Here is a 27,179-nt window from a genome sequence, read left to right as displayed (position 1 = left end):
CAGAATCTAACGGTGTGGGCAAGGGTATAATGTGTGTATGCCTTTTCAGCGCTCCGGTGAAGTTCATTTAATTTCTAGAATTTAGTTTAAATTTATTTTAGCTCAGGGCTTAATCTGACTCCAATTTCTAATTATTATTACATTTAGATTGTGTTTCTAATTAGGAACTAATTGATTATGCATTAAGTTAGATATTTGATTATTCTGGGTATCCCCATACTTTCAATTATTTGTTCATTAGGGACCTGATGTCACATAGAGACTGCACATCGGCCGAATCGTGAGCTCACGGACACAAACTCGTCAGTTCAGATCTTAGTCAGAGGATGCAAAGTGAACTATTTACCTTTAAGTAGGCCGCTCCCTGCTAGATCACAACAAAAGATGTAAAAAAAATTATAGTCACGAAACTGGAACTTGCTTAGTCATGGAACTTGCTTATAGTCAGTTATAGTCAGAAATTGGAAGGTCCCAGATTATGTGCCCCATGCTCCATTCATTGGGCCTTTGGTATGATCTAGTCTGAGCACAGATTTGCGGTAACACCAGACTCCACTTTAATCTACTAGAAATAATGATTTCAGAATAATACAAAATAAACCAAATATATAATTTTATTTGTCAGGTAAAAATGTATTATGCCAATTATTTAAGTAAACAATAAGCCAATACAAAATTAATAAACACATAAATGAATTTAAGAGTAAGAAATGCATACCTGACAATGGGACACATAGTGATGTTGTGAGTGTTTTTAAGACAATGACACAGCACTGCATGGGGTTCTTTTGACTACAGAATTTCCCAAAGACTATTCTGTCAGTTTCCCTTAAATACCCAGACCAGAACAAAAGAGTTGTAAATATTTACTACACAAATAATTTGGGAATTGTGTTGGACCTATTCATGTACCCCAGAGGGTTACACCTAGTTTCTAGTTTCACCTATAATCAAATATCTTGAAGAGACACACCACCCACTACAGGAGAACAGAATTCTAAGTTTTCCATCTTTTTCATAAAACAAATGACTGCTGTGAAATTCAGACCATTTTACCAATCACACTAAGACATTTAATGTGATACCAAACATGAAAGGGAAAAAACAACAGATTCACAAGATACACCATATGTGGTATATAGACATTCTTAGTGAATTTTCAGTGACTTGAATCAGGGGGAAAGGAGAGGGAGTCGGTAGAGGGAGGATGCATAGATATACAAGGAAAGAAGTTTGGTGATGTCCCATCATTTTTCTTTGAGATTCTTCTCTCCAGATTAGTGAGTTTTATTGTTTTAATGCAGGGGGTTTAATTTCAGCTTTTGTCTTAGCAGGAAAACCAAGTCTTACACCATAGAAACTGTAACTGCTGTAAACTAACGTTATTCAGACTTTCTTCATGCATAGCTCAAAGACCAGATAAATCAAGATTTTTTATTATCAAATTGTTGTTGCAGTCCTAAAATAGTGTCTTGCCATCTGGTATGTCATTATGTTGTTTATGTGGGTTTAGAGTCCATCCCTGGATATTTAATTCAGAAACTGTTTGTGGGTCACAGTCATCATAGCTCAAACAAATGCCAGCTAATGATTCATTCAAGACATCAATATATTCTGGAGTGTGAATATGTTTGTTCATCAGGATAATAAACATGATGCAGAAGAATTTCTAAATAATCTTTAATATAGCAAATATAATGAAAAATTGTTCTTTCATTTGACTTATTTTTAAGCTTAAATCAATGGATGAAAATGTGGATACTATTTTCAAGGCATTATTATTTAGAATCTTTACTGAAATTGTATATAGGCCTATGTAGTTTTCAAACAAAGGAAGCAATCAGAAAGCAGCTCAGCTAGGTTTCAACCCTGAGGTTTTAAACATATTTGGCCTGTTAACAGTTTACACAGCTTCTGTTACAACATCGAACATACAAAATCAATCAACTCTGTGAAATAAAATATTTGTTAAATGATCATCTGATTAGGTTTAAACCTGTAATTTTTGTTTTGAATTTCCCCTAGTACACTTTGTTCTTTTTGTGGTGTTCACCTTACTTCGTTTGTACAGTTCTTTTATGGATTGCATGACCTCCTCTGTCTTTAGAGTGTATATGATGGGATTCAGCATAGGTGGTATTGTCTGCATCAGGGAATTGTTAATTAACCGGGTGTTCGGATGGATAGGTGCTGTTACAGCTGCAATTTTATTGCTTATAAGTGGGATATAAGTTATTGCCACCAATATGAAATGTGAGGTGCAGGTTTTCATGGCTTTGATCCTTTCAGCACCATGAGCAATCTTAAGCAAAGCCAGAGCAATGCAGAAATATGAAATAATTATCAGTATCAATGGTGTGCACATTAGGAGACCAAAGCTAATTTTTCCCATCATAATGTTTATAGAATTATCATTACAAGCTAATTTATAGACAAGGCCTTGATCACAAAAATGACTATCGATCACATTAGATCTACAAAAAGAGAGTCTGTTCACAGAACCTACAAGTACAGAAAAATATGTCACAGAAAAAATCCAAATAACACCTATGATCAGAAACATGGCTGTTTTAGTAATAATAGCATGATACCGCAGCGGAAAACAAATAGCAACCAGTCTGTCTTTAGCCAACCTTTAGTTGATGGAGCAACGCTTCTCCCTGTAGACTTGAGAAGAAAATCAATGCAAGCATGTGAACTGTGCCACCGTCTATATTAAAACACCTATTATTTTATTTTCCAAGTATCAAATAATGTGTGTGTGTGTGTGTGTGTACTTGTACAACTATCTTTGTGAGGACCAGTTTGAGTTTTAGACCATTGCGTGAGGACAAAGAGAGTCAAGTGAGGACATTTTGGCCGGTCCTCACTTTCTGAGACCCCTTTAAAGGCCTGTTTGAGGGTCAAGACTTAGTTTTAGGGATAAGGTTATAATTAGGTTAAGGGTAGGTTTAGGGTAAGGGTTCGGGTTAGGCACTTAGTTGTGTTGGGTAAGGTTAGGGTAAGTGGCTAGAGATTGCATTGTGTCAATGAATTTCCTCATAAAGATAGATGTAAGAGAGAGTGTGTGTGTGTGTGTGTGTGTGTGTGTGTGTGTGTGTGTGTGTGTGTGTGTGTGTGTGTGTGTGTGTGTGTGTGTGTGTGTGTGTGTGTGTGTGTGTGTGTGTGTGTGTGTATCTGTGTTTGTGTGTCATAGACTGTAAAAAAAGATTGACGACGCACCTTCACTCTCTTTAATTGTAGTAAGTGAAGCTGCCAGTGTCTCAATATGTTGTTGTTATGTCTTTGTCATCTTGAGTCTCGAGTCTGCTCAGAAGTGAGTGCGAAGTGGGGCTGGGATATCAAGTTCCACTCCCGCTCCCGCAGAATCTGTTAGTACAGTTTACTGCAGAACATCTCATTACAGGGCTGCCAACCAGGGCTGGACTGGGACAAAAAATCGGCCCTGGCATTTTGGCCCAGACTGGCCCACTATATGATCATAAACACCACCCATCTTTGCACGCCCTTAAATATATGCATACAACTCCTATTCCTTAAAACCACTAATGCCATGTAATGAGTGAGTATAGGAACGAGTGAGAGTTAACAGATGAAATAAGTAAAAATTCGACATTTATTAATACAGTTGAACTATACTCCAGAGTGATGAATCCTAAAACAAGCTATAAGCTGCAATGGCATAGCAATACCAGTGTTTCTCACAGGATTTTTGGTAAAACTGTGGTGGGTGGACCTCGGTTCTTCTAGGGGGGTTTGGGGGCATGAGGACTGGTGTGATATGTTCATATTTTCTGGTTCTGCTCAGAATCCTGGCGGCAGCGTTCTGTATGAGCTGCAACTGTCTTATGGTCTTTTTGGGAAGGCCAGTGAGGAGTCCATTACAATAATCCACCCTGCTGGTGATGAAAGCATGCACAAGTTTCTCTAAGTCTTGTCTGGAAACAAAGCATCTAATTCTTGCAATATTTTTCAGATGAAAGTATGCTGATTTAGTTATTGCTTTGACATGACTAATGAAACTAAGGTCTGACTCTAGTGTCACACCAAGATTCCTGACTTGATGTTTAGTTGTTTGACCCCTAGAGTGAAGGTATGCGTTCACCTTGAGAACTTCATCTTTGTTTCCAAACGCAATGACTTCAGTTTTGTCTTTGTTTAAGTGAAGAAAGTTTTGGCACATCCAACTGTTGATTTCATCAATGCATTTGCACAGGGAGTCAATGGGGCTGTAATCGTTAGGCGATAGGGCTAAGTAGAGCTGTGTGTCGTCTGCATAGCTGTGGTAAGCAATTTGTTTTTTTCTCATTATTTGGCTCATTGGGAGCATATACAGGTTGAACAGGAGTGGTGCAAGAATCGAGCCTTAAGGGACTCCGCATGTCATGGATGTCCACTCAGACTTATGGTCTCCTATACTCACATAATCACCTCTCCCATCTAAGTATGACCTGAACCATTTTAGGACTATCCCAGAAAGCCCCACCCAGTTTTCCAGCCTGTCAAGAAGTATGTTGTGATCGACGGTGTCAAATGTAGCACTGAGGTCGAGTAGTACCAGCACTGATAATTTGCCTGAATCAGTATTTAAGCGAATATCGTTTATTATCTTTATGAGCACTGTCTCTGTGCTGTGGTGCGGTCGGAAACCAGATTGAAAATTGTCAAAGGATCCATTCGAGCTCAAGAATTTGTTCAGCTGATTGAAGACAACTTTTTCAATGATCTTGCCTATGAAAGCATTTACCCCTTATAGAAGATCTGCTTCTAAACTGTTTAACACACTTTTGAAAAAAGATGTGGGAAGTGTGTCAAGAGCGCAGGTTGATGTTTTAAGGTGCTGTACGGTTTCTTCCAAAATTTTGCCATCAATTTCTTTGAAATCAGACATAGTGACTACTTTCTCAGGTGGTCTGATCCGTCTGACCCCAGCGCAACTCAAGGATTTGCTGATCACCTTTCTGATATTATTGATTTTCTCAGAGAAGAAAGAAACAAACTCACTGCACTTGCTGTCTGAGAGCATTTCACTGGGAATCTGGCTTGGGGGGTTTGTCAGTCTCTCTACAGTAGCAAAAAGAGTGCGTGTGTTGTTTAAATTGCAGTTTATAATATTTGAGAAGAAAGTCTGTCTAGCTTTGCCTAGTTCCATATTAAAAGCATGGATGCTGCTGTCTTTGTAGATGTTATAATGGACTACAAGTTTTGTCTTCCGCCACATGCGCTCTGCTTTTCTGCATTGTCTTTTCATATTTTGCACTGCTGTTGAGTTTCTCCAAGGTGCTTTGTCTGCCACTCTTCTTCCTGACTTTCACAGGAGCAATATCATCAATTACACTTTTAACTTTTGAGTTAAAAGAATCAAGGAGAAAATCAACAGAGTCAGCAGATATGCTTGGTGTTAAAGATATAGCCTTCATACATAGTACACTAGTGTTCTCATACCCTCTGGGGTCCTTCGGGTCCAAATGGACCCGAAGCGTTTAAATAAAAAAATGTAAAAAATCATAGCTTCATCAGAATGGTCCGAAATTTGGTGACTTTGTTGGTACTTGGTATATGAACACCCAAAAAAATTGGGGACAGGATTTGAATAGTCTAAGTGGTTGTAAAAAAAATTGTCACACTCAGGACCTTCGGGTCCAAATGGACCCACCATAGGAAATGAATGGGAAATTGGCAAAAATGTGAAAATGCAGAGTTTTTTTGTGCGTACAATCTACAAATCAGCCACGATCCAGAAAAAAAGCACACAACAGTGAAGGGGTTAATCTATAAAACATCAAGAGTGCAAAACAGACACATCCACACACACACACACACACACACACACACACACAAACACACTTTTATACACATACACACTAATAAATTCAGATTACAAAAATCTGTTTTGAATTTTTAAAAATCACAGCTTCATCGGAATGTTACGAAACTTGGTGACTTTTATGGTATTAGGTATGTGAACACACAAAAAATATTGGGGTCATGATCCAAGCACGTCACACTTCTGTTCTTTGGTCAAAAATGACCCCCATAGGAAATGAATGGGAAATTGTCAAAAATATGAAAACACAGAATTTTTTTGTGCATACAATCTACAAATCAGCCAGGATGCAGAAAAAAAGGACTCAACAGTGAAGGGGTGAATCTCTAAAACATCAAGAGTACAAAAAAAAAACACACACACACACATTTTTTTTAATAAAAATAAAATAAAAAAATACATATATAAAAAATGTCTATTATATTCAATGGGAAAAAATGGGTCATAATTATTGCATAAATATTAATTAAAATCATAAAATTATCTCAAAACACCAAAAAAGAAAAGAAAAAATATTATAAAAAACAAGTAAAAAAAAAAAAGGGGACCCGAAGGTCCTGAGTGTGACTGTTAAACGAAGGACCCCAGAGGGTTAAGCATCTCTTCTTGACAGACACAGATCTAGCTTCAATGGCAGGAGAGATCAATATATCAAAGAAAATACAGAAATGATCAGACAGTGCTACATCCTTAATAACAATCGATGAAATGTTAAGATCCTTACTGATAAGTAAATCTAGAGTGTGTCCACGATTGTGTGTGGGTCCATGTACATGCTGAGTCAGATCAAAAGTTTTTAAAACAGTTTTAATTTATTTTGCCATATTGGTTTCTGCATTATCTATATGAATGTTAAAATCTCCAGCAATGGCAAAACAGTCAAACTCTGAGGAAAGTGTTGATAACAGTTTTGTAAAGTCCTCAGCAAAGGATGGAGAGTATTTTGGAGGCCTGTAAATAATGATAAGTAAAATGCGTGGAGCACCTTTTAACACAATACCCAGATATTCGAAAGACGGGTAATTCCCAAATGATATTTGCTTACATTGATAGATGTCTTTAAAAAGAGCAGCTAGACCCCCACCTCTCTTAACAGCTCTGCAGACACTCATGAAAGTAAAGTTAGGAGGGGCTGCTTCATTGAGGACTGTTGCACTGCAGCTGTCTTCTAGCCAGGTTTCATTTAGAAGCATAAAATCCAGGTTGTTTGTGGTTATTAAGTCGTTGACTAGAAGTGATTTATTTTTAAGTGAGTGAATGTTAAAAGTGCTAACTTAACAGTCTTACACGCACTCATACTAGACACACTTTTTGTCCCCACAGCAATCTTAGTTTGACGTGTAATAGGCACCAGATTAGTTGGGTTTGCTGTACGGTTATTTAAGGCCTTAGACTTTCTATCTTGTAATAGAACAGCAATAGAGAAAGATACAGGCACACTGGGTTCCCGCTTGTTCTGTAAACATTTGAGAAAGTTACTGTTATCATAGGAGGGGCCCAAAACATATCACTGAGAGCTGGTATCAGTTGTTTTTGGTTCACCTCGAGCAGATGGAGGAGGGTGTGGGCCCTGGCGTTGTGGCAGAGGCCGAAGAGCTCTCACAGAAGAAGGGGGAGGGCGAGCTGGGCCCGCAGGCTTTGGTGGTTGCAGTGCCTGCCGTTTTTTTATTGATATCTGGGGGCTTGCAGCAAAAGAGTGGGATAGTTTGGTTCAAGCATACACCAGTTCTTCCATTTTCTGTGAGAAGCACAGAAGTGGAGATGCTGGAGAGAGGGATAACGTGTCTGGTGAGAGGGGCTGTTGCTCAGATGTTATCGGAGGCTGTAATATGCTGTCCTGGCTTCCCTGGCTGTTTTCCAGGAAGTCGTCCTTGGGTGCTGAAACTTGGAGCAGTTCTGATATGTCTGTCTGTGGTGAGCTCTGTGGGCAGGGCTCAGCTGAGATTGTGTCCGTGAGCAAAGGTTGTTGTGGCGGAGTGGTGTTATCATTGTCCTTGTGTGATATGTCAACCGCATGTCCATTTTGCTGAAGCGAAGTCCTGTGGTCATTCATACTGTGTCCAGGTGTGTGTGTGCCGTTCAGATTGAGTGGATTGGCACACAATGCAGAAGGATGATTGAGGGAGAAGTAGATATTGTCCTTTAGCACTCTTGAACCAAGTTTGTTTGGGTGGTGGCCATCCCGATGAAATAGTTGTCTCTGACTCCAGAAAAGATTGAAATTGTCAATGAAGTTTACTCCTTTTATATTGCAGGTTTTTTGCAGCCATGTATTAAGCCCAAGCAACCGTGAAAACCTGTTTGTTCCTCTTGCTGGGAGTGGTCCACTGATGAATGTTTGAACTTTCAGTCTTTTAAGTGTTTCAAAAAGTTCATTGAAATCCTTCTTAAAGAGTTCTGACTGCTCTTTATGAATATCATTCTTCCCCACATGAATGATGAGTCGATTTGCAGTCTTACGTTTCAACAGAATGTTCTGAAGTTCCCTGTTTATATCAGAAGTTGTTGCTTGTGGAAGGCAGCACGTAGTTGTATCCCTGCTGCTAATGTTTCTGATTATGGAGTCACCCACTATCAGAGTCCTGAGCTCAGCTGCGCTCTGAGCTGAGTGCCGCTGTCTGCTCGACCTTGAGCGCCAGTTAGCATCAGTGTTAGCTACAGGCTAATTCAGTCTGTGTTCGATCACATTCATCACGTTTGGGGATTCCTCATTTACATTCATTAGTACTTCAAATCTGTTCTCAAGATGTATAGGAGACCAGTGTTTGCAATCCTTGTCAGAGCTGTATCTGGGGTAGAGGATGCTACTGCGGCAATATGTGAAGCTCGTGATAATCTGATGTCTTGAGTGCCTTTGGGTCTCGCTCCCTGTTTGTGCCATCGATTTGTAAGTCGATCGGCTTGTTTCTCTACCTGTCGAGGAGCACTAGTTTCATGGGACTCACCGGCTATATGCTGAGGGTGTCCATGACGAGCTTCCTCGATATACTCGTCCATGGCCTTCTGCTCAGGGATGGACAAGGGATATACCCTACCCTTAGGTAAGGTGGCTCCAGGTAGCAGGTCGATAGCACAGTCCCATGGCCGATGAGGTGCTAATTTGGTAGCCAGTTGTTTACTGAAGTGAGTGATGACAATACATTTATTGTGATGCGATTGATAATGTGATGTGATGATTTTTTTTAAATAAACAGTTGGCGCCTCAGTGACTACTTCATTCTAGTAGTGTCAATCATGGTGTCACACACCCGTTTTTATAGCATCAAAAAACTAAAATCAAACTTATTTAAAGAAGGAACACTTGAACTAACATCAGCGTGATTACAACTGCATAAAATGACAGAAACCATCTTTGGAAAAAAATTATCTGAAGTGTAATTTGATTGTTTAGTTTGTCTCACATCCATTACATTAAATGAAGAGGGCAGGTTTATGACCTATACTGCATCCAATCACCTGGGGGCGATCAAGATGCTTTGGCTTCACTTTTCAGGACTCGTGTGGCACATCTCATGTTGGTGCCAATTTGGTTATATCCCATTTTTTAAGCTGTCTGTCTGTTAAAGGCAAAAAAGGCAAAAAAAACTGTATCTGCAGGTCGGAGTTGTGGGAGTGCCTAAATTTCTTGTGAAAGCTGCCTTTTAGGGTATGGGGTAGGGTTAGTTTCTGTTGTAGAATTGTGTACCATTATGACCTGCAGCTACTATTAACAAACATCCTGACACAGTCCACACTGAGTGCAATATTTAAAATTTTAAATATGTGCTGCATTCTTTCCTCTCAATAACAAAACAAACACCACAAAAATGACAGCAGTGAGAAAGCAGCAGTTAAGACAGCATATGATCATAGTGATGTACCCCCCATACGTTTCAATGTTTCATGCTTTTTGGACATGTACATCATAATAAATACTTGCTAAATCTAATAAATAAAAACTTGTTTTACAAAACTTAAAAATTGTTCCCATAAATGTATCATATATGACTGAAAATGGGACATATGGCACATAGGATAATTCTGTTAAAAAAAAAAAACTGGCTGGGTTTTCACAGGCAGGGTCACAAATACTTTCACAGATATTTTCATTGAATGTTTTACAGAAAAACACTGTTATTTTACACTGGTCTTTTCCTGAAATATTACGATCAAACACCTTCACTGTAAAATGTAAATCTAATGTATTTAACCATTAGCTTTAAATAACACGTGCATGAACTAACATAACCATAGACATCACTGTATTGGCTACTACACAGTTAGTATATTTTACACAAAGCAACATGCAGCACAACATCAATGTTTTTTGGCCCATCCTCGACTAAAGCACAAGCTCTACTTTAATGTGGTAACCTCATAACCTCATAAAACCCATTAAATCCCAACATAACAGAACATCAAACACTAACAGATATCTCTAGATCTCAGCAGAGGATGATTACTCCAAAAACAGCATTACCAGCTTCACTTGTTACTAACCAGTTTGACTTTATTTATTTCATATATGTACAAAAGTTCTTATTGAGAATAAACAGAGGTTTAGATGTTGATGCCTTATTGAAAAATAGAGTTACGTTTTAAATCCCCATTATGGTGATTAGTGTTTTCGAAAACTGGGTGATGTTGGCCACTTGTTGATAACAATTATCATGCCTGATTCATAAAATCCAGAGTCAAATATACCTGTTAATTTCACATTATTAATTATAGTAGCCCTGTGATATTGTTTCATGAGTGTTCTGACAATCAGATATTGTGAAAGATTTTATAACATCATTATGTAGAAAATGTTTAGAGCTACTACATTTAGACTTGTGTGAATCTCAACAATGGTGACAATCAACAAAAAGCTTTTTTTGAGACTCATCTGTTTATCTGAATTATTTGTTGACTGTCAGCATTGTTAAGATTTATACACTTATTCTAGGTCAAAACTGCATAATGAGTTAAACATTCTTTCAAAACATCACAACATTGCAGGATCTCATGTGGTAGTACTAGAGCTACAATACACAATAATGTAAAATTAAGAACTAATATATTAAGTGATAGACTCTAGATGAGCTCAGTGAATCGGACCACTACATGATGATTATGTCAGTTAGCCAACATCACCAGATCACATTTTCTCTTGGCTCGTCTGGCCATAACAAGCATGCTGTATTATAAATCATGTCTGTGTGTCTAAATGATACAGTAGCAAACATTTTCTGCATAATGATACTATGATTAATCATGTGAAATTAAAAGCTAATATATTCAGAGATTTGACTATAGGTGCTATCAGTGGATCAGGCCACTAAATGAAGTTTTATGTAACAAAGTTCGGGAGGAGCATGTTCAGGTAATCATCCAATCAGCACAAGAAGAAGCCAGTATAAATAAAGCCTTCCCTTACCTCCTGTCTCATGACAAATTTCTCAGCATCCCGCCACCACCCTATCACCTCACACTCGGCTGGGTCTGCTCATAGATACCTATGATCTATACATTCATAGGGGGGAGTACTCTGGGGTCGGGCCGAATTCCGAGCTCGGAGCCCTCCCCCCGGACAGCAAGCCAAATACACATTATAATATTACATCAGATTTCATTAACATGTGAACTCGTGAAATGATGAATATATCATCAACAAGTGACCAACATCACCTCATGTTCTCTTAAATTAAAAATTTTTAAGAATCTTAGAAGATTTAATCCTATAGTCATTATGGAGCAGCAAATGACTGACAGTATAAAAGTTTCTCCAGATCTGTGCTGTGATTGGTCAGCTGACAAGTCCAGTGATGCCTGACATTTGTTGTAAAACTGATGGACTGAAGGAAGACTGAAAGTCTTTTGTACAGTGCTGTCAGCATGTATAAACTCCTACCACATGTTTGTTATCATTATGGACCGAAATCTTCACACTCCTAAATATTTAGCTGTCTTTAATTAATCACTGACACACATTTTTGAGAGTATACGCTGTAATCCCTCAGATACAGGACACATTTTGGTATAAAAAAACATACAAAACAATGGTGGGCGGTTCTTATCTTTATGTTTAATAAGCACATTGCATTATTTTCGTGAAAAATGTAACCTGCAATTTACACTTTAATCATCCATCACAATGAGTAAAACCAAAGAATATCGTTCTATTTTATATTCTCTTTTAGATAATTTTATATTCTCTGTTGTGAAGTGCATTTTTAAAACCGTTCTTTATCACAGAATAAATGTAGTTTAAGTCAGTCTTTTATAAATATTAGTTTTTGAACTTAAATGGTTTAAGGGAGTGAAATTACTGTTCGACAGTACAGTATAGACTGTAATTTACAGTGCAATACACAAACTAATTCATTGAAATGGGTTTCTGTGGTTATGGGTTTATATCAATGTATAGCCTATGTAGAAATAACTTTCTAAGAAGATTTACTCCTGCCCACTCATCTTCAAGTCCATTGAGATAAGTGATGATCCATGAAAGTCCCAAGCGCAAGAGAATGATCTACTATAAATATGCCGGATTAGTGGTATAATAATGAGATTCTGGCAGCTTTGGAGAAGGTAGAGTATGAACCATGTGCTTCGTCTGTTTATTTTTTTTAAATAGATGTACTGCAGAGACTAAACAATTGTATTGTTATAATATTATTGTCAAAGAACATTTAAGACTGTTTATTTATTAATGTACTATGACTGGGAATTAAAGCATTATTTGAATAATCTGTTATAGTGTGCATTTTTATAACAGTTCTTCATTACAGGTCACAAAAAGCCAGACAACAGCTGTCATGAGCTCCATTCAGTCAAACTCCTCTGCAAATGAGACCTTTGTTCGTCCTGCAACATTTTTCATTAGTGACTTTTCTAATATTCCACATGCAAAATACTACTATGTGTTCTTGTCTTTGGTGTATGTTGTGACTGTTTTAGGGAATTCATTTATCATGTGTATCATTTATTTGGCCCGCAGACTTCACACAGCCAAATACATTGCTGTTTTCCATCTGGCCCTTTCTGATCTGTGTGGAAGCTCGGCTTTGATTCCAAATATCATAGAAATGTTTTTATTTGACCACCAGGAGATTTCATATGAAGCGTGCTTAACAAATACGTTTTTTGTGTATCATTTCATGAATCTGCAGTCTTTGACACTACTTGCTTTGGCTTATGACAGACTGATTGCTATTTGTTTTCCTCTACGGTATCATGCTATTGTAACCAAAACAGCCATGTTTCTGATCATAGGTGTAATGTGGACAGTGTCTGTAACAGTTTTTTCTGTACTTGTAGGTTTAGTGAATAGAATCTCCTTTTGTAGGTCTAATGTACTTAATAGTTATTTTTGTGACTATTCCCCAATCTGCAGACTAGCTTGTAATGATATTACGATAAATATTTTGATGGGTAAAATTTCCTATGGTCTCTTGATTTGCACACCGCTGATACTGATCGTCATCTCATATTTCTGCATTTCTCTGGCTTTGCTTAAGATTGCTCATGGTGCTGAACGGATCAAAGCCATAAAAACCTGCACTTCACATCTCATATTGGTGGCAATGTTTTATCTCCCTGTTATGAGCAATAATATTGCAGCTGTAACAACACCTTTGCATCCAAATGTTCAAATAATTAACAATTCCCTGACACAGGCGATACCACCTATGCTGAATCCCATCATATACACTCTAAAGACAGAGGAGGTCATGCAATCCATAAAAGAACTGTACAAACGAAGCAAGGTGAACATTACTAGAAAAAGGGAAATGAAATGCAGCAGGATAAATTAAATATACTTACAGGATCTGATCCGTGTGTGAAGAAGAAACGAGGTGCATTTTGCCTTCCACAATATTGGTGTTAGTTGACTTTCATTACCTGCCTGAAAGAAAGATGTACTTGTACGTTGACTAGAAATATTTGATTAGTTTCATCAGCTTTAATCATTTAATAAATATCTAATTTAACAGAGTTGATTGATTCTGATTGTAGATGTTGTAAGTAACAGAAATTGTGTCATAAGCAGGCCAAATATATTTAAAACCTCTGGGCTGAAACCTAAATTTGCTTTGTGATTGCTTTTTTTATTCATTACACTGTAAAAATAAGTTCAGTCCTATATATATATATATATATATATATATATATACTGTATATATTTTATTTTATTTTATTTTATTTTTTTTTTGTGGTTTTAAGTGGTTTTAACAATAAGTCAAATGAAAACATTTGCTTTCAATTTAACAAATGTTTAAAAAAATATTCTGCATAATGTTTGTTTTGCTTATGAACAGATATCTTCAACCTCCTGAAATTATTGCTTGAATGAACAGTCTTGAATACACAATGTAGGCATGTTCTTCAATTAACAAAAATCACTATATTAGGCCTTGTTTATTTATCAAAAGTAATACAGTAAATAACTACAAGCAATTACAAAACCATCACACAGTCCACAGTATAATGCCAAATAGCAGCCCGTTCTGCATCTACAAACCCACACAGTAAACAACACAATGGCATACACAGACATTCCACTCTGCAAAAACTCATTTCAGGGAGGTAGCACCATAATATAATGTAATGTAATGTAATGTAATGTAATGTAATGTAATTCACTGTGAGTTTTGCCTCGTCATTAGAGTAGCTCCTTAAAGTGGCTATTTGTATGAATTTTCATTTATTAATCACTCTTTTTTTATAGCCAATGTGTGAACAGCTTGTAATGAAACTTTAAAAAAACTAGACCTTTCCCGACTTATTAGGGTATCTAGGTATGAAGGCCCATAGACTGATTTTTGTGTGAAGGACTCGGGACGTTTTTGCAGGGAAAATCAAAAGGATGTGTCGTGTGCGTTTATGCGCGCTATACTGAGAACCTCCCTTCCGTTCAATGACACATGAAATGAATGCTTATATAATGCAGAAAAAGCTATTCTGTAGTGTAATGTCAATGTGTCATGCAAAGAACAGGGTTTCATATAAACTATAGTTTCACATAGCTATAGTCTATTGTCTCAAATATACTTTATTATCAAACTATCATAACTGTAATTTTAATTACCTCATCTGTCAACATGATGACAGTGAATTGGAGAGCTGGTGCAAACACATCGGCATCGCCGTAGGGAACACAACATATGGGCAGCCTAGTACTGGGGCTGACCTTCTGGGCATACTCTGCTAGACCTAGCGTCTGACCCCTCCGCCTTCACCGAAGCGCTTCTAGATCAGCTGGACCGTCTCGGGGTAGAGTCGCCATTCTCCCGGGAGAGTGGGCTGTCGTGAGAGCTCGTCGGCTGCACGATTGAGCTCACATGGGATGTGAACAGCACAAAGCAATCTCAGATGATTCTGACTCCAAAGGAGGAGATGGCAAACGAGTTGCGACTTGCAATGGGAGTGTAGACCACCCTTATGGTTGATGTACGGTAAGGTTCTTGCCTTGTAACAGTGATTTGAAGTGGCGCAGAACAAGCCATACTTCCAGCAACTCAAGGCAGTTGAAGTCCTGTCCAGGAGCCCGATGCTGCATGCCCGTTGCACATGGAGCCCCAGCCTGTGTAGAGGCATCTGTTGAGACAACAACATGCCTGTACACTTGTTTTAGAGGGACTCCTGCCCGTAGAAACACAAGGTCTGACAACGGCTGAAGGTTTGGCGACAGGCCGGGGTGATTGTCACCCGGTGCGTGCTGCGTTGCCTTGCCCATCTCGGAACTCGGCCGTGAAGCCAGTGCTGAAGCAGGCCTCATTTGAAGCAATCAGAGCGCCGTTACTGCGGATGCCATATGCCCCAGGAGCTTCTGAAACAGCATGTTCGTTCGTGAGACGTGCTGTTAGGTTGACCATGTCGAACTTCATACCAGGACAAGAGATCCTCTGCACGGGGGAGATTTTGCTCTTTTCCCATTGACCCGAAGCCCCAGATGGCTGAGGTGCCTGAGCACCATGTCCCTGTGTTTGCACAACTGCTCTCGCAAGGGGGCCAGTATGAGCCAGTCGTCGAGATAGTTAAGAATGCAAACACTGTGTTCTCTCATGGGAACAAGGGCCGCCTCCACGACCTTCGTACAGACGTGAAGCAACAGGGACAGCCCGAAGGGGAGGACTTTGTACTGATATGCTCAACCATCGAACGCAAAGAGTAGGAATGGCCTGTGTCGAGGGAGAATCGAGACATGAAAGTATACGTCCTTTAGGTCAATCACTGCAAACCAATCTTGGGGTTGAATGCATTCGAAAATGTGTCTCTGCATCAACATTTTGAACGGGAGCTTGTGAAGGGCCTGATCCAAAATGCGCAGATCCAAGTCATAACCCACAGCCTTTACTTGAACCACACACCGATGCCCGCTGGCGATAGGAGAGGGGGATGAGAGTATTGGATAGTATACAGTATAATAGTATACAGTCACTTGTTTTAGCATCACCATTCGACGAACAGGTTCCACTTCAAGGCGTATACACGTCTCGTAGATGGTGTTCGCGCAGAAGTGATGGTGTAAGTACCTCTGGGGGTAAGTCACCTAGAACCTCCGCGTCCTGTCCAGAGATCAGACATGGAGTTTCCAAAGGTCCAGACGTGGGTGCCATAGGGTGCCCCATCTCTGAGTCAGAAGATCCTTCCTCAGAGGAATGGGCCAGGGAGGGACTGTCATGAGGAGCATGAGTTCTGGGAGCCAAGTCTGGGTGGGCCAATAGGGAGCCACCCGAAGGACCTGCTTCTCGACCTCTCTGACTTTGCAATGGGTCTGTGCAAGTAGGCTCACTGGGGGAAATGCATATTTGCGGAGGCCCCGGGGCCAGCTGTGTGCCAGTGCGTCTGTGCCAGTGTTCCCTCGGACAGGGAGTAAAACAGCTGGTAGTGGGAGGTCTCTGAGGTCAAACAGGTCTACCTGAGCCTTCCCGAACTCTCTCCAAATCAGCTGAACTGCCTGGCCTGATGGACCTGCAGTGAACGGCAGAGGCAGCTTCCCCACAGGCCTTGTAAGCCTTGCCGGTTAAATCCGACAAGTTCTTACAGTCCCTGGAAGGAAGAAACGGTTCTCTGCGCCAAATGGGGTTAGGGCACAGCTGCATAGCAACAGCCCACTCCACTTGCGGGATATGTATCCCTTAGCTGCCCCGCCATCAAGGGTGGTGAGGGAGGAGGAACCACTGGAACGGTTTCTGGCAGTAAAAGGTGCCGTCCATGTCCCCGTAAGGTCCTCATGCACTTCCGGGAAGAAAGGTACTGGGGTGGGTTGCTGAGAACCAACGCGCGCCACCCCGAGATACCAATCATCCAACCTCGAGGGTTCGTGACATGGTGGAGGGTTCCACACGAGCCCGACCCTGTTGGTGGCCCGGGAAAGCATGGCCATCATCTCCGGGTCTGTCTCGGGCACCGCTGACACACCTGAAGGAGGTAACAGAGCCGAGTCGTCGTCCGCGGAGAAGTCTGACCCACCCTCCGATGCAGTGATCAACATCTAGTCTTCGCAGGGAGCATCAAAGGAGACAACCGGTACACACCTCGAGGATGGTCCGGCGTTCTCAAATGGTGGCTTAACTGGCTGCGGAGCGTGAGAAGGGTGAGGGCTCCTAGGGGGTTGGTTCCCTCAGGTCTTCCATGTCATGCCCGAAGCAACCCTCTGAGGGAGATTATTATCTTCCCACAATGGGTACATGACTCATCCACAAAAGCTGCCTCAGCGTGTTCAATGCCCAGACACACGAGGCAGCGATTGTGACCATCCCGTGATCCTAGGTAACGACCGCATCCAGAAACACACAGATAGAAAGTCATCATTAAAAAGACGCGTTCTATCTGTGTAAGCTCTTAGGGACTGCTCTCGCCGGTGCTGAAGCACGCAGGGGAACGGTCACCGCGAATACAGACAGGAATGTGCACCTGTCTGTGCGCTGTCTCTCTTTTGCTGGTCTTACCAGCCGTGAAAATGCCCGTTGAGTGGTCTCAGGCACACCTTACCAGCTGTGATAACAGCTTTTTGTTTTTTGCTCAATTTGACAAAAACAAAAAAAGAGAGAGAAGAGAGAAAAGAGAGAAGAGAGAAAAGAGAGAAGACCGCTCGCGCTGCTGTGCTGTCACGCCCGCACCGAAGGTGGAGAGGTCCAAAAGGCTTGTAGAAGTCACTCTGTTCAGTAGAGAGCATCGAACTGCTTGGCTCCGAAGCAAAAAGCTGAAGTGCAATCACACCATCTGCTCATTATATACCTGCACTGCGAGGCTGCACAGCTGATGCAAATAATTGCACGCCAATGTATATTGGCTTGTTTTAGTTTCACTCGAAGTAGATTGACCTCTCTAGCGAGATTCCTATTCGTCGGTCTCGACGTGGCGTCAACCTGACCGGCCGAAGAGGAACAGGTATGTTTCCATATGGCAACGCTTTACCACAGTGGAATTGCAGTAATTTATTTACCCAATTGCGATTTTTTTATGGATAGTTGCATCAATAATATGATTGCAGTTATTTATTTATTTGAAGTGTTTAGTGTAGTATAGTTGTATTTATGTATAAATAACTAATTGATTTCTTCATTTCAGAAAATGAATACAGCAATATTTAATGGAAAGGGCAATAGGAAGAATGCAGAATTAGCTCTTCCATGTGATGAGAGTGAGGATGAGTTAGCCAAATGATTGGAAATGATAGGGATAAAATTATATAGATCTACTATATATATATCAATTTCGAAAAGAAATGTGCATTTAAATAGAAAAGAAAAACATATTTTTTAAAAGAAAAACTACTTTTTTTTACCATTTTCCATTGTGGTACAGCTGTTTCCCTAAGTACCACTAAGTAAAATAGTGTAAGTGCAGATATCGGCTATGGGTAACTTTTAAAAGAAGATGTAAGCTGGTCGAAAAAATCAGATATAGTCAACAAATCAGAATTGTGCATCAAGACCTGCAGTGTAAATGTGGCTTATTTGGCCCTGTCCCAAATGGCATAATGTGCACTTGCGGACTTGTGGTCAACGCGTGTGCCATGTACGTTAAGACCACAAGACCATAGGGTGTCTCATTGGTCATTTTAGGTGTCAGAAGAGTGCTCGCGAGTGCCTACTTTGCGGTCGAAATGTGCCCTTGATGTGCACTTTTGCCAAACCCGCACTGAGGCGGGCTCAGCAGAACCCTCAGCAGACTTCTACACGACAGTCAAAGCGGCATTATGCCACAAAAGACCGTGAAGGCTTAGGATTCCATTTGGGACAGAGCCTATCTCTTTACTGATTCCTATTCTCTTTACTGATTCCTAACCTCTTGGTCTCCAAGTAGTAGCCGTTTGTAATGCCTGTTTAAAAATGTATCACCCTATTGCGTACAATTAAAGCTGCCGTCGGCAACATTTTTATGATCATATTCAGTTAAATCGACACTATAATCCGACAGAACAACATAAATTAGGTGGTTTTAGAAAAAAAACAGAGCTTCTAACTCCACCTGGAGCGTGTTATTTGTTTTGCAAAAATCCACCGCTCCCGGATCATCGGGTCCAATCAGCGCAGGGGGGTGTGAGATCTGACTGTCAATCACAGGTCGTGCACACACCACAGATCCCACTCAACCCTCGCGCTGAGTCGCGCATGTTACAATATCACATGTACACGCCTGAAGTTCGCAGGTGTGTTGGATTGTATGAAGCGTGATGGCGTAGAGAAAATCTACTAGCAAGCTTCCAATTCCTCAGTTATTGCTATCTATGGGTAGATTAGCCAGGGCAGTCTACCTCCGAGTCCATGGTGTTAATCGATGCTGAAGAGACGGACGCGTTCACAGAAAACATGGTGCACACGCACTGACGAGCACGAACTCGATGAGAGGGTGCTCGTTGGTAGTGGGGTAGAGGGGAATGAGAGTTGTAAACATTCAAAATTTTGGCTAAGTCGACCCAATCTGCCAGACTTGCCGACTGCAGCTTTAAGTTAATATATGTACACTATTAAGTTATATTTTATTACATAAGACAGTTAAGGACAAACAGCAAACCAATGGAAGGGCAGAGAGGGAAACAGGATCAGGAGGATAAGGATCTGAAGTCAGGGGGCAAAGTATATTCACCAGATGTGTAACAATTTAAAAACGTTAATTGCATATTTACATTGTTGAGGTGACATACAACATGAAGCGATTTTGTAGAATTTCTAATCAGGATTTCCATTAAAAGCTCTTTAAGTCAATTAAATCAATGTTAAGCAGAGACACAGCAATGCAAAAATATGAGATGATGATTAGTATTATTGGAATACCAATCCATATACAGTAAATAGGATGGACAAAGGTTATATGTGCAGAAGAAGCTGACATTGTGATTCCTGATAATTAATTGTTGAAATGCATTCTAAAAAAAAACTAAAAAACATTTTTAACAATTATTGTAAACATCACGAAGAAATCTACATTGGGGAAAAAACCCAATAAAAAACCACAACTATTAATATTATTAAAATGGGGAAAAAAATTGGTTTATTTCCGAGATGGGAAAATGAATCTTCTTTTAAGAAGTCTTTTCACAGACACCATGAACTCCTCTGTCATGAATGTGTAGATTATAGGGTTAAGCATTGGAGGAAGCACAGAGGTCAGAGAAAGATTAATGATCCTTGTGTTAGTGTTTATAAAGGACCAAAATGCATATGTAAATGTGATAGGTACATAGAATATAGCCACTAATATTAAATGAGCAGTACATGTCTTTGTGGCTCTTTGACGGTCTTGTGGGGTTGTGATTCTGAACAACGTCGCAGCTATGCATGTATATGAAAAGATAATAAAAAATACTGGGAACCCAATGATTATTGCCGGAAACAAATTGGCAATCACAGTACTTGGGAAATTATTGTTACAGGCAGAGCGATATATTGGCCCATGATCACAGTAGAAACTGTTAACAGTGACAATAACTTTGCAGAAAGAAAGTCTGCTCATGAAAATTGCTCCAATGATTGCTAGCAACAGTGCAAGTTTCCATGAAGCACCAATTATAACAAGCATTGATCTATGGCTCACAATCATATGATATCTCAGTGGTAAACAAATGGCTACTAATCTGTCAAAAGACAAAATAGTTAGAGTTAGTGACTGCATTGCGAAAAATAAAAAAACAGAGAACATATTGCACAAACACAATCCATACGGAATCAACTGATTCCCAAACAAAAATGTGTCCAGTTGCTGAGAGATTACAGCGGTACTTTCACAAATGTCGGTCAGTGATAAATTAAAGACAGCGATATATTTAGGAGTGTGAAGATTTCTGTCTGTAATGATAACAAACATGAGGAAAGAGTTTCCAAGCACAGTAATGATGTAGACAAAAAACAGAAATATATAGTAGTATCTCATGTAAAGTATACCAGAAAAACCACTGATATAGAAATAAGACGGAATGGAAATATTTTCATTTTCAGTGAAATCTTGATTCATGTTGATTTCACTCACTGATTCTGCCTTCATGCTGTCTGGGTAGAGAAACACAAATTGGGTTAAAATTGATTTTCATATAATGCAATTATAATATATTTAAAAAAAAAAAAAATCTACATTTTAATTAAGACTTTAAATTGGATCCCAACCAAAAAGGCCAGACAAGCATATAAGACATTCTACATTCTAAAAACATGCATGCACATTTAAAATCTGAATCTTACATTGGTACATCCGATTCACATTTGTTATAAAATATGCAAGATTTAAAGAGAAAGCTACAGTGCTACTATGTATGATATATCCACAGAAAGGTACAGAGCAGCTCAGTAGGGCCCTGGAAAGTTGCTTATATACTGTCAAAAGACTCAGAGCTGTTACATACTTAACTACAATATCCTCCTGGGACCCAGAAAAAAAAAGGTTTTTGAATTTAGTTTTTTTCCATGTCATCACACTGTTTAGAGCACAATAAACAAATGGTAAAAAAACATTTTTGAAAAATAATATTTTATTCATACGTTATGCTATGTCCTCTGTAGTGGACGCCAGGACTAAGTTGTTTAAAAAATAAAATGACATGAAATTATATGTATAGGCAAACCCAATGGGATTTTTTTTCAATCACCAATAAATTTGGGGGTTTCAGGATTTTTTCAACCAAAATTTGTATAAAGATGATTCTCAACTATGTTATGAAAGAAATAACGGAATGAATCGATACACCATTTTACTTTATGCAATATGTGGGTAAAATGTCCATAAATTAATATTCCCATTCAATGCAATGTATATATAAACTGTATCTAATTTGCACCTCAATGTGTTCTTGGAGCAACATTTAATGAAAAAAGAAGTGTAATAATTGGAGTAATAATTGGCAACATTTTAATAATAATATCTAATATTTCATAGGAATATTGATGTATAATTTATTTCCATATTCACTTGTTGTGTCTCACAAAATGCCTGATAAACATGATTTAAGTCCTGGTGTCCTCTACAGTGGACACGTATGAAATCAATGCCCTGTTCTGTAACAGAAAGTCATTTTTTTATTTGAAACCCCTTAACATTTTCCTGAGATGTTGTTTTATGAAATACAATTTGAAAAGTAGTCCAATTTAAATTATAATTACAATATATTATCATACTTCCATAAGAAGGCTACATTTGATCACTAAATTAATGTCAGACATTTTTAAAGACCAAGGAGAAGTTGTTTTCATGGTGAAACCTCCAAACATTTGGTATCTCTGAAAAGTCCTGAATGTGCTCTTTACAGGACACCCAGGTTGTGTCATGTGACATGTATGATGTCAGAGAAATTCACTAAAATATAATGTCCACTACAGTGGACAAAAGTCTATTCTTGGGTCCCAGGAGGGTATATATGCCACTGATTGTGATATGAATGCCAGGCCTCTTCGGACTTGTCAGTTGACCAATCATGGCTTTGATATAGCATAATCATCTACGCCAAATACAGCTACTAATCCATAGAGAGGAGAAACTGTTGTGCTTCTGCTTCTAATTTAGACAAAAAGGCAATGCGTATTTGCAGTTTTTTTAATTTCAAGAGTACGCTTTGACCTTTCACTCTAACTGTTTATTCCAAATAAAAGAGACTTCGTTTTGGAAACTCTAGCCTCTGTAGAGATCTTTTACTATCTACAACCTGGACAATGTGAAAGGCGCCCCTTGCCCTTTAAAAAGTATGGAAATTACAGCTACAGTACATGTTGTTTGTGAGAAAGTGAAGAAGTGATCAAAACTTTTTAAATAGTACATTTTTAGTAAAGTATAGTAAATGATATACTGGTCTGTGGCTAGCTATATGTCATAAGTTATGCAGCCAAAAGTCAAATTGTGTATATTTGTCAGCTGATGACAGAATTTATTAGCTAACCGCTGGTTTATTCATAATATTTTGTTTGTGTTGAGGTCATTTAAATTTCGGTCATACATCAATGTAAGTTAATTACTTTTCTTTTTTTTTACCCACTGCAAAGTCTGCCCTCAAATGTGTGTGTTGAGGATGTGGAGTAATCAACAAGTGTTGCATCATCTAACTAGGGGAGAAACGTGTTAATAATTCTACTAATGGCACTGTGTTTGCTCAGGTAAATCTGTGGAGAGGTTCATATGGAACCTAAGAGATTTCATTATAGTGTCTCAAAGCTCATTAGTGTGAAGCAACAGTGAAAAAAACAAGTGGAGCGTTTCTTGCAGTGCACCCACAAGAAAACAAACACAGAGGGGGGCAGAGGTCACATGGAATTTAACAGAAAAAATACCAGAAAACAAAGTTAATTCTCAGTCTTAATTCTTATGTCCACAAGCTGCAAAGTACCCCACATCATTTAATGTTGGTGCATTATAATGGATGCACTAAAAAAAAAAAAATGTTACAGCAACATGGATTACACTTGAAACATTAATTTCCTATTAGATGCCCCACTTTTAGTTACCAACTAAATTAATGTTAACGTAATCCATGTTTCTGTAACTAAAATTATTGAGTGCCTCCATTATAACGCATCAACTATAAATGATTGTCACACTTTATGGGGTAAGTTTTCACATGGAACCTTTTTTATTAGCTTAATTAAAATAGTTTATGTTTGAAACACAAATATATCAAGCCATTGTTATGGCCAACGAAATTAACTAATAAATTATATAAAACTATAACATAAACGTGATGATTTGCCTCAATAAAAATATATAAAATATCATAATTAATAAATTCTATAAAATTACAACATATAAAACAAGTGACAACTTCCCCCTCTGACATTTATGAAAACTATCACTTTCCTAAGAAAATGGTTCAACTTAAAATGTAAAGGACTCTAAAGATATGTCTCCTGTTTACCTGTGTGAGAAACGGTCAATCATGCCTCATTATAATACTTACAATTTCTGAATAAATGTGCACTTTAAAATCATAGGTTAATGCATTATGATATTGTTGAGGAATTTTCCTTAAATGTGTGTTTTTTTTTTTTTTTTTTCACAAACTATATGTGGTAAATGTCTATGTTGTTGATTACTAGCTTGATCACGGGTGCTAGGAAACCATGACGTATCTGTCTCACAATATAATATAAAAGGCAGCATTTCTATCATTTATTTATCTGGATGAGAGGAACATCTCAGATGGTTTATCATATGGCATTTTAATGTACTCTAATTGTTTTTTGTTTTGTTTTGTTTTTTAATTAAGGACCTAAAGAAGTAAAGGGCAAAAAATAATTTTACATAATAGCTTCTTTTTTCTTTTCAAGAATGCATGAAACTCTTTTTATATTTTTGTTAAAACTGTACTTCAACATTCAGAGTTTTCATCACCTTGCCGATACAGACGCTGTCTGCATCTTCCTGCCATTTTCCTTCACAGGAGCTTTTTTTATGTGCATTTATGAGTACATTGACGATCTAATTGATTTAATTTTTTCATCTATACAAACTGTATTTTAAAATATTTGTGTCTGTATGTTATAGGAATTGGGTGACTTAAAATGGCAAATGAAAACTACTCTGTGAATAATGTAGACAGCTTCATAATCACTGGATTTGATCACCTGCAGAATCAAAAGCTCCTCGGATTCCTCATCTTAATAGCCTACATGCTCATATTGCTTGGGAATGGCATCAATCTGTGTATCATCTTGACTGACAGACGTTTACACAAACCAATGTACATATTAATCTGTAATCTAGCTGTCATTGACATAATGTACACCTCTACCTGCAGCACAACCATGATCTCAGTGCTGCTGGCTGAGATTAAAACTGTGTCATACTACTCTTGTATCTCAAGGATGTTTATCTATCATCTTGGTGATTTCACAGTATGCATGGCTCTGATGTTAATGGCAATTGACCGACTTCTTGCAATTAGACTTCCTTTAAGGTATCACAACATTGTAACAAATTCACGAACGTTTCTGATCATTTTTCTGACTTGGCTCATTACTATCACTATAGCGGGTGTTTTGACTTCTGTGGTAGACAATCTCCCATACTGTCAGCCTGTTATCAGATATGTGTTCTGTGATCAACCATCCATGGTCAGAGCTGCTTGTGTCAATCCTGAACCATATTTTTTCTTGCCTGCAATGTTAGGTCTGTGGCCAATGTGTGGACAATTTCCCTTTATAATATGCAGTTATGCTGTGTTAGCATATAGTGTGACCAAACTGTCCAACAACTCAAGCAGAAAGCAAATGATTAACACTTGTTTGAGTCACCTCATTGTTCTGATCAGTTTTTTTGCACCAAAGCTAGTCTCTATTTTACTAACTCGAATAGGAGTTGTGCTAAATTTAACAGAGCGAAACGGAATTTTGATTGTATCCTCTCTTGTTCCTGCCTTAATAAATCCCACTGTTTATTGCACCAGGACTAAGGAGATCAGGAAACGATTAGCAGATATATTTTTGCACAAAAAAATAGTACCAAATCATTTAAAGTCAATATCAATAGCTATATCATCTTAATTCTGATTGTAATGATGTTGCTATTGGTTGTTTTGATAATGTGTTTTGTGATGCTTTTGCTGTTACTCGTGTTAGATAAGCCAAAGCATAGACATGCTGATGTTGAATTGTTTGTTTTTAAACAGAGTAAATGAAAAATACGGAAAATATTTGGAGCTCTGATTATTTTTTAAATGACAGTATTGGCAGAAATTTAAAATGAAATGTTAAATAGAAAGACTTTCTATGCATTGACAAAGAGTTGTTAAACAAAACTGTTTATAGATACATTGTATATCCCATCTTTGTATGTGAAGCATGAATAATACTATGTATGTGAAGCATTAATAATAACAATAATCATAATAAACAAAATAATTCTGTTGTCCCTTAGTCCAAATATTTCAATTACTAATTCCATTAAAACATTTGTGCACTGGGATCCAAACCACTTATCTGATCAGTTATTAATGGATGATTATGTGGACCCTTGTGTAAGGAAAAAAACATTGTAGATATGTCCCAATATTGGGCAAGCTTAGCTAGCTAACTAAATGTAGCTAGCTATAAGACACAAATTAATCTTCAGAACTACAACCTACATGGAAAAAGCAGCTTGCTATTTGGATACAATAGGCCTATAGTTCAGTTATTGGAACTAGCCACCAGGGTGGTCCCTCGAGAACAAAATGTGCTCCTATAACTAAAATCATTCTAAGTTCCTGGGGTGTGAAAAAAAAAGTGGGTACTTCTGAGAAAGAAGGTCCTTCCTCAGGGGGATTTGCCCGGCTCAGAGAAGAGGGGGCCTCGGTCAGGGAGTATCACAGAGGATAATAGGAGGATTCTTGAGAAGCGAACAGGTCTACCTGTGACTCCAAATCAGCTGGACTGTCTGGGGATGAGTCACATGCGGCGCAGAGACGCAGGAGTCACGTGACAAGAGTGATGCGTGATGACAGGACATTCTAAAATGCTTAAAGTGAAGAACGCTTAACTTTGCTTACTGTAATGCATAGTAATAAAGCATTCTATGTACAGAAAAGCAGATGAGTCAAGAATATGAATGCAACCCGTTTAATTACACGTTAAGCGGTTTCTGAAAACCATTATAAAGAAAACGCTTAATGTGGCTTAATTAGTGATATTAAAGGTGAACTAAGTAACTTTTTTACCTTAACTGAACAGCTTTGGAGTCATTGGAATGGTTATATTACTTATTTCGGGTTGAATGGTGGTCGTTTCGCACCCCCCTGGTGCCCGTGAGCGGAAAATACGCACTTGCAACTTTGGGGCGGCGGGCCGCTGGCCGCCGCGTCAGGAAGTATCGCGTGATATCAGGTCTTGCGATGTAAACAATTGCTTTACGGCCAAAAGAAATCTGCTAAAATGCTGTCATTATTGCGCTCCCTCACGCTGTCCGAACTCGAATGAAGAAGACGTTT

At 38.7% G+C, this 27,179-nt stretch overlaps 4 protein-coding genes across 4 annotated transcripts; 2 read left to right on the top strand and 2 right to left on the bottom strand.

The window, feature by feature from the left end:
- Positions 1 to 1,990: 1,990 nt before the first annotated feature.
- LOC311284784 (olfactory receptor 5K16-like) lies at positions 1,991 to 11,481 on the bottom strand (the record flags this gene model as incomplete). The annotated part of the gene is made up of 2 exons (XM_084399996.1): positions 1,991 to 2,633; positions 11,477 to 11,481. The coding sequence occupies 2 exons, from the start codon at positions 11,479 to 11,481 to the stop codon at positions 1,991 to 1,993; spliced, it is 648 nt and encodes a 215-aa protein (XP_084256122.1).
- A 1,125-nt stretch (positions 11,482 to 12,606) lies between these two features.
- Positions 12,607 to 13,605, top strand: LOC311284783 (olfactory receptor 51E2-like; the record flags this gene model as incomplete). Its single annotated transcript, XM_084399995.1, has 1 exon — positions 12,607 to 13,605. One exon carries the CDS (start codon positions 12,607 to 12,609, stop codon positions 13,603 to 13,605), a length of 999 nt encoding a protein of 332 aa, XP_084256121.1.
- A 6,688-nt stretch (positions 13,606 to 20,293) lies between these two features.
- On the bottom strand, positions 20,294 to 21,253 carry LOC311285314 (olfactory receptor 7A40-like; the record flags this gene model as incomplete). Its single annotated transcript, XM_084400913.1, has 1 exon — positions 20,294 to 21,253. One exon carries the CDS (start codon positions 21,251 to 21,253, stop codon positions 20,294 to 20,296), a length of 960 nt encoding a protein of 319 aa, XP_084257039.1.
- A 3,524-nt stretch (positions 21,254 to 24,777) lies between these two features.
- On the top strand, positions 24,778 to 25,758 carry LOC311285313 (olfactory receptor 10G4-like; the record flags this gene model as incomplete). The annotated part of the gene is made up of 1 exon (XM_084400912.1): positions 24,778 to 25,758. The coding sequence occupies one exon, from the start codon at positions 24,778 to 24,780 to the stop codon at positions 25,756 to 25,758; it is 981 nt and encodes a 326-aa protein (XP_084257038.1).
- Positions 25,759 to 27,179: the final 1,421 nt, after the last annotated feature.

This window comes from Rutilus rutilus, assembly GCF_951802725.1.
Source record: "Rutilus rutilus genome assembly, chromosome: 25".
Lineage (NCBI taxonomy): Eukaryota > Metazoa > Chordata > Actinopteri > Cypriniformes > Leuciscidae > Rutilus > Rutilus rutilus.
The sequence above is the reverse complement of the archived record's forward strand: the minus strand, read 5'-3'. Positions and strand labels throughout refer to the sequence as shown.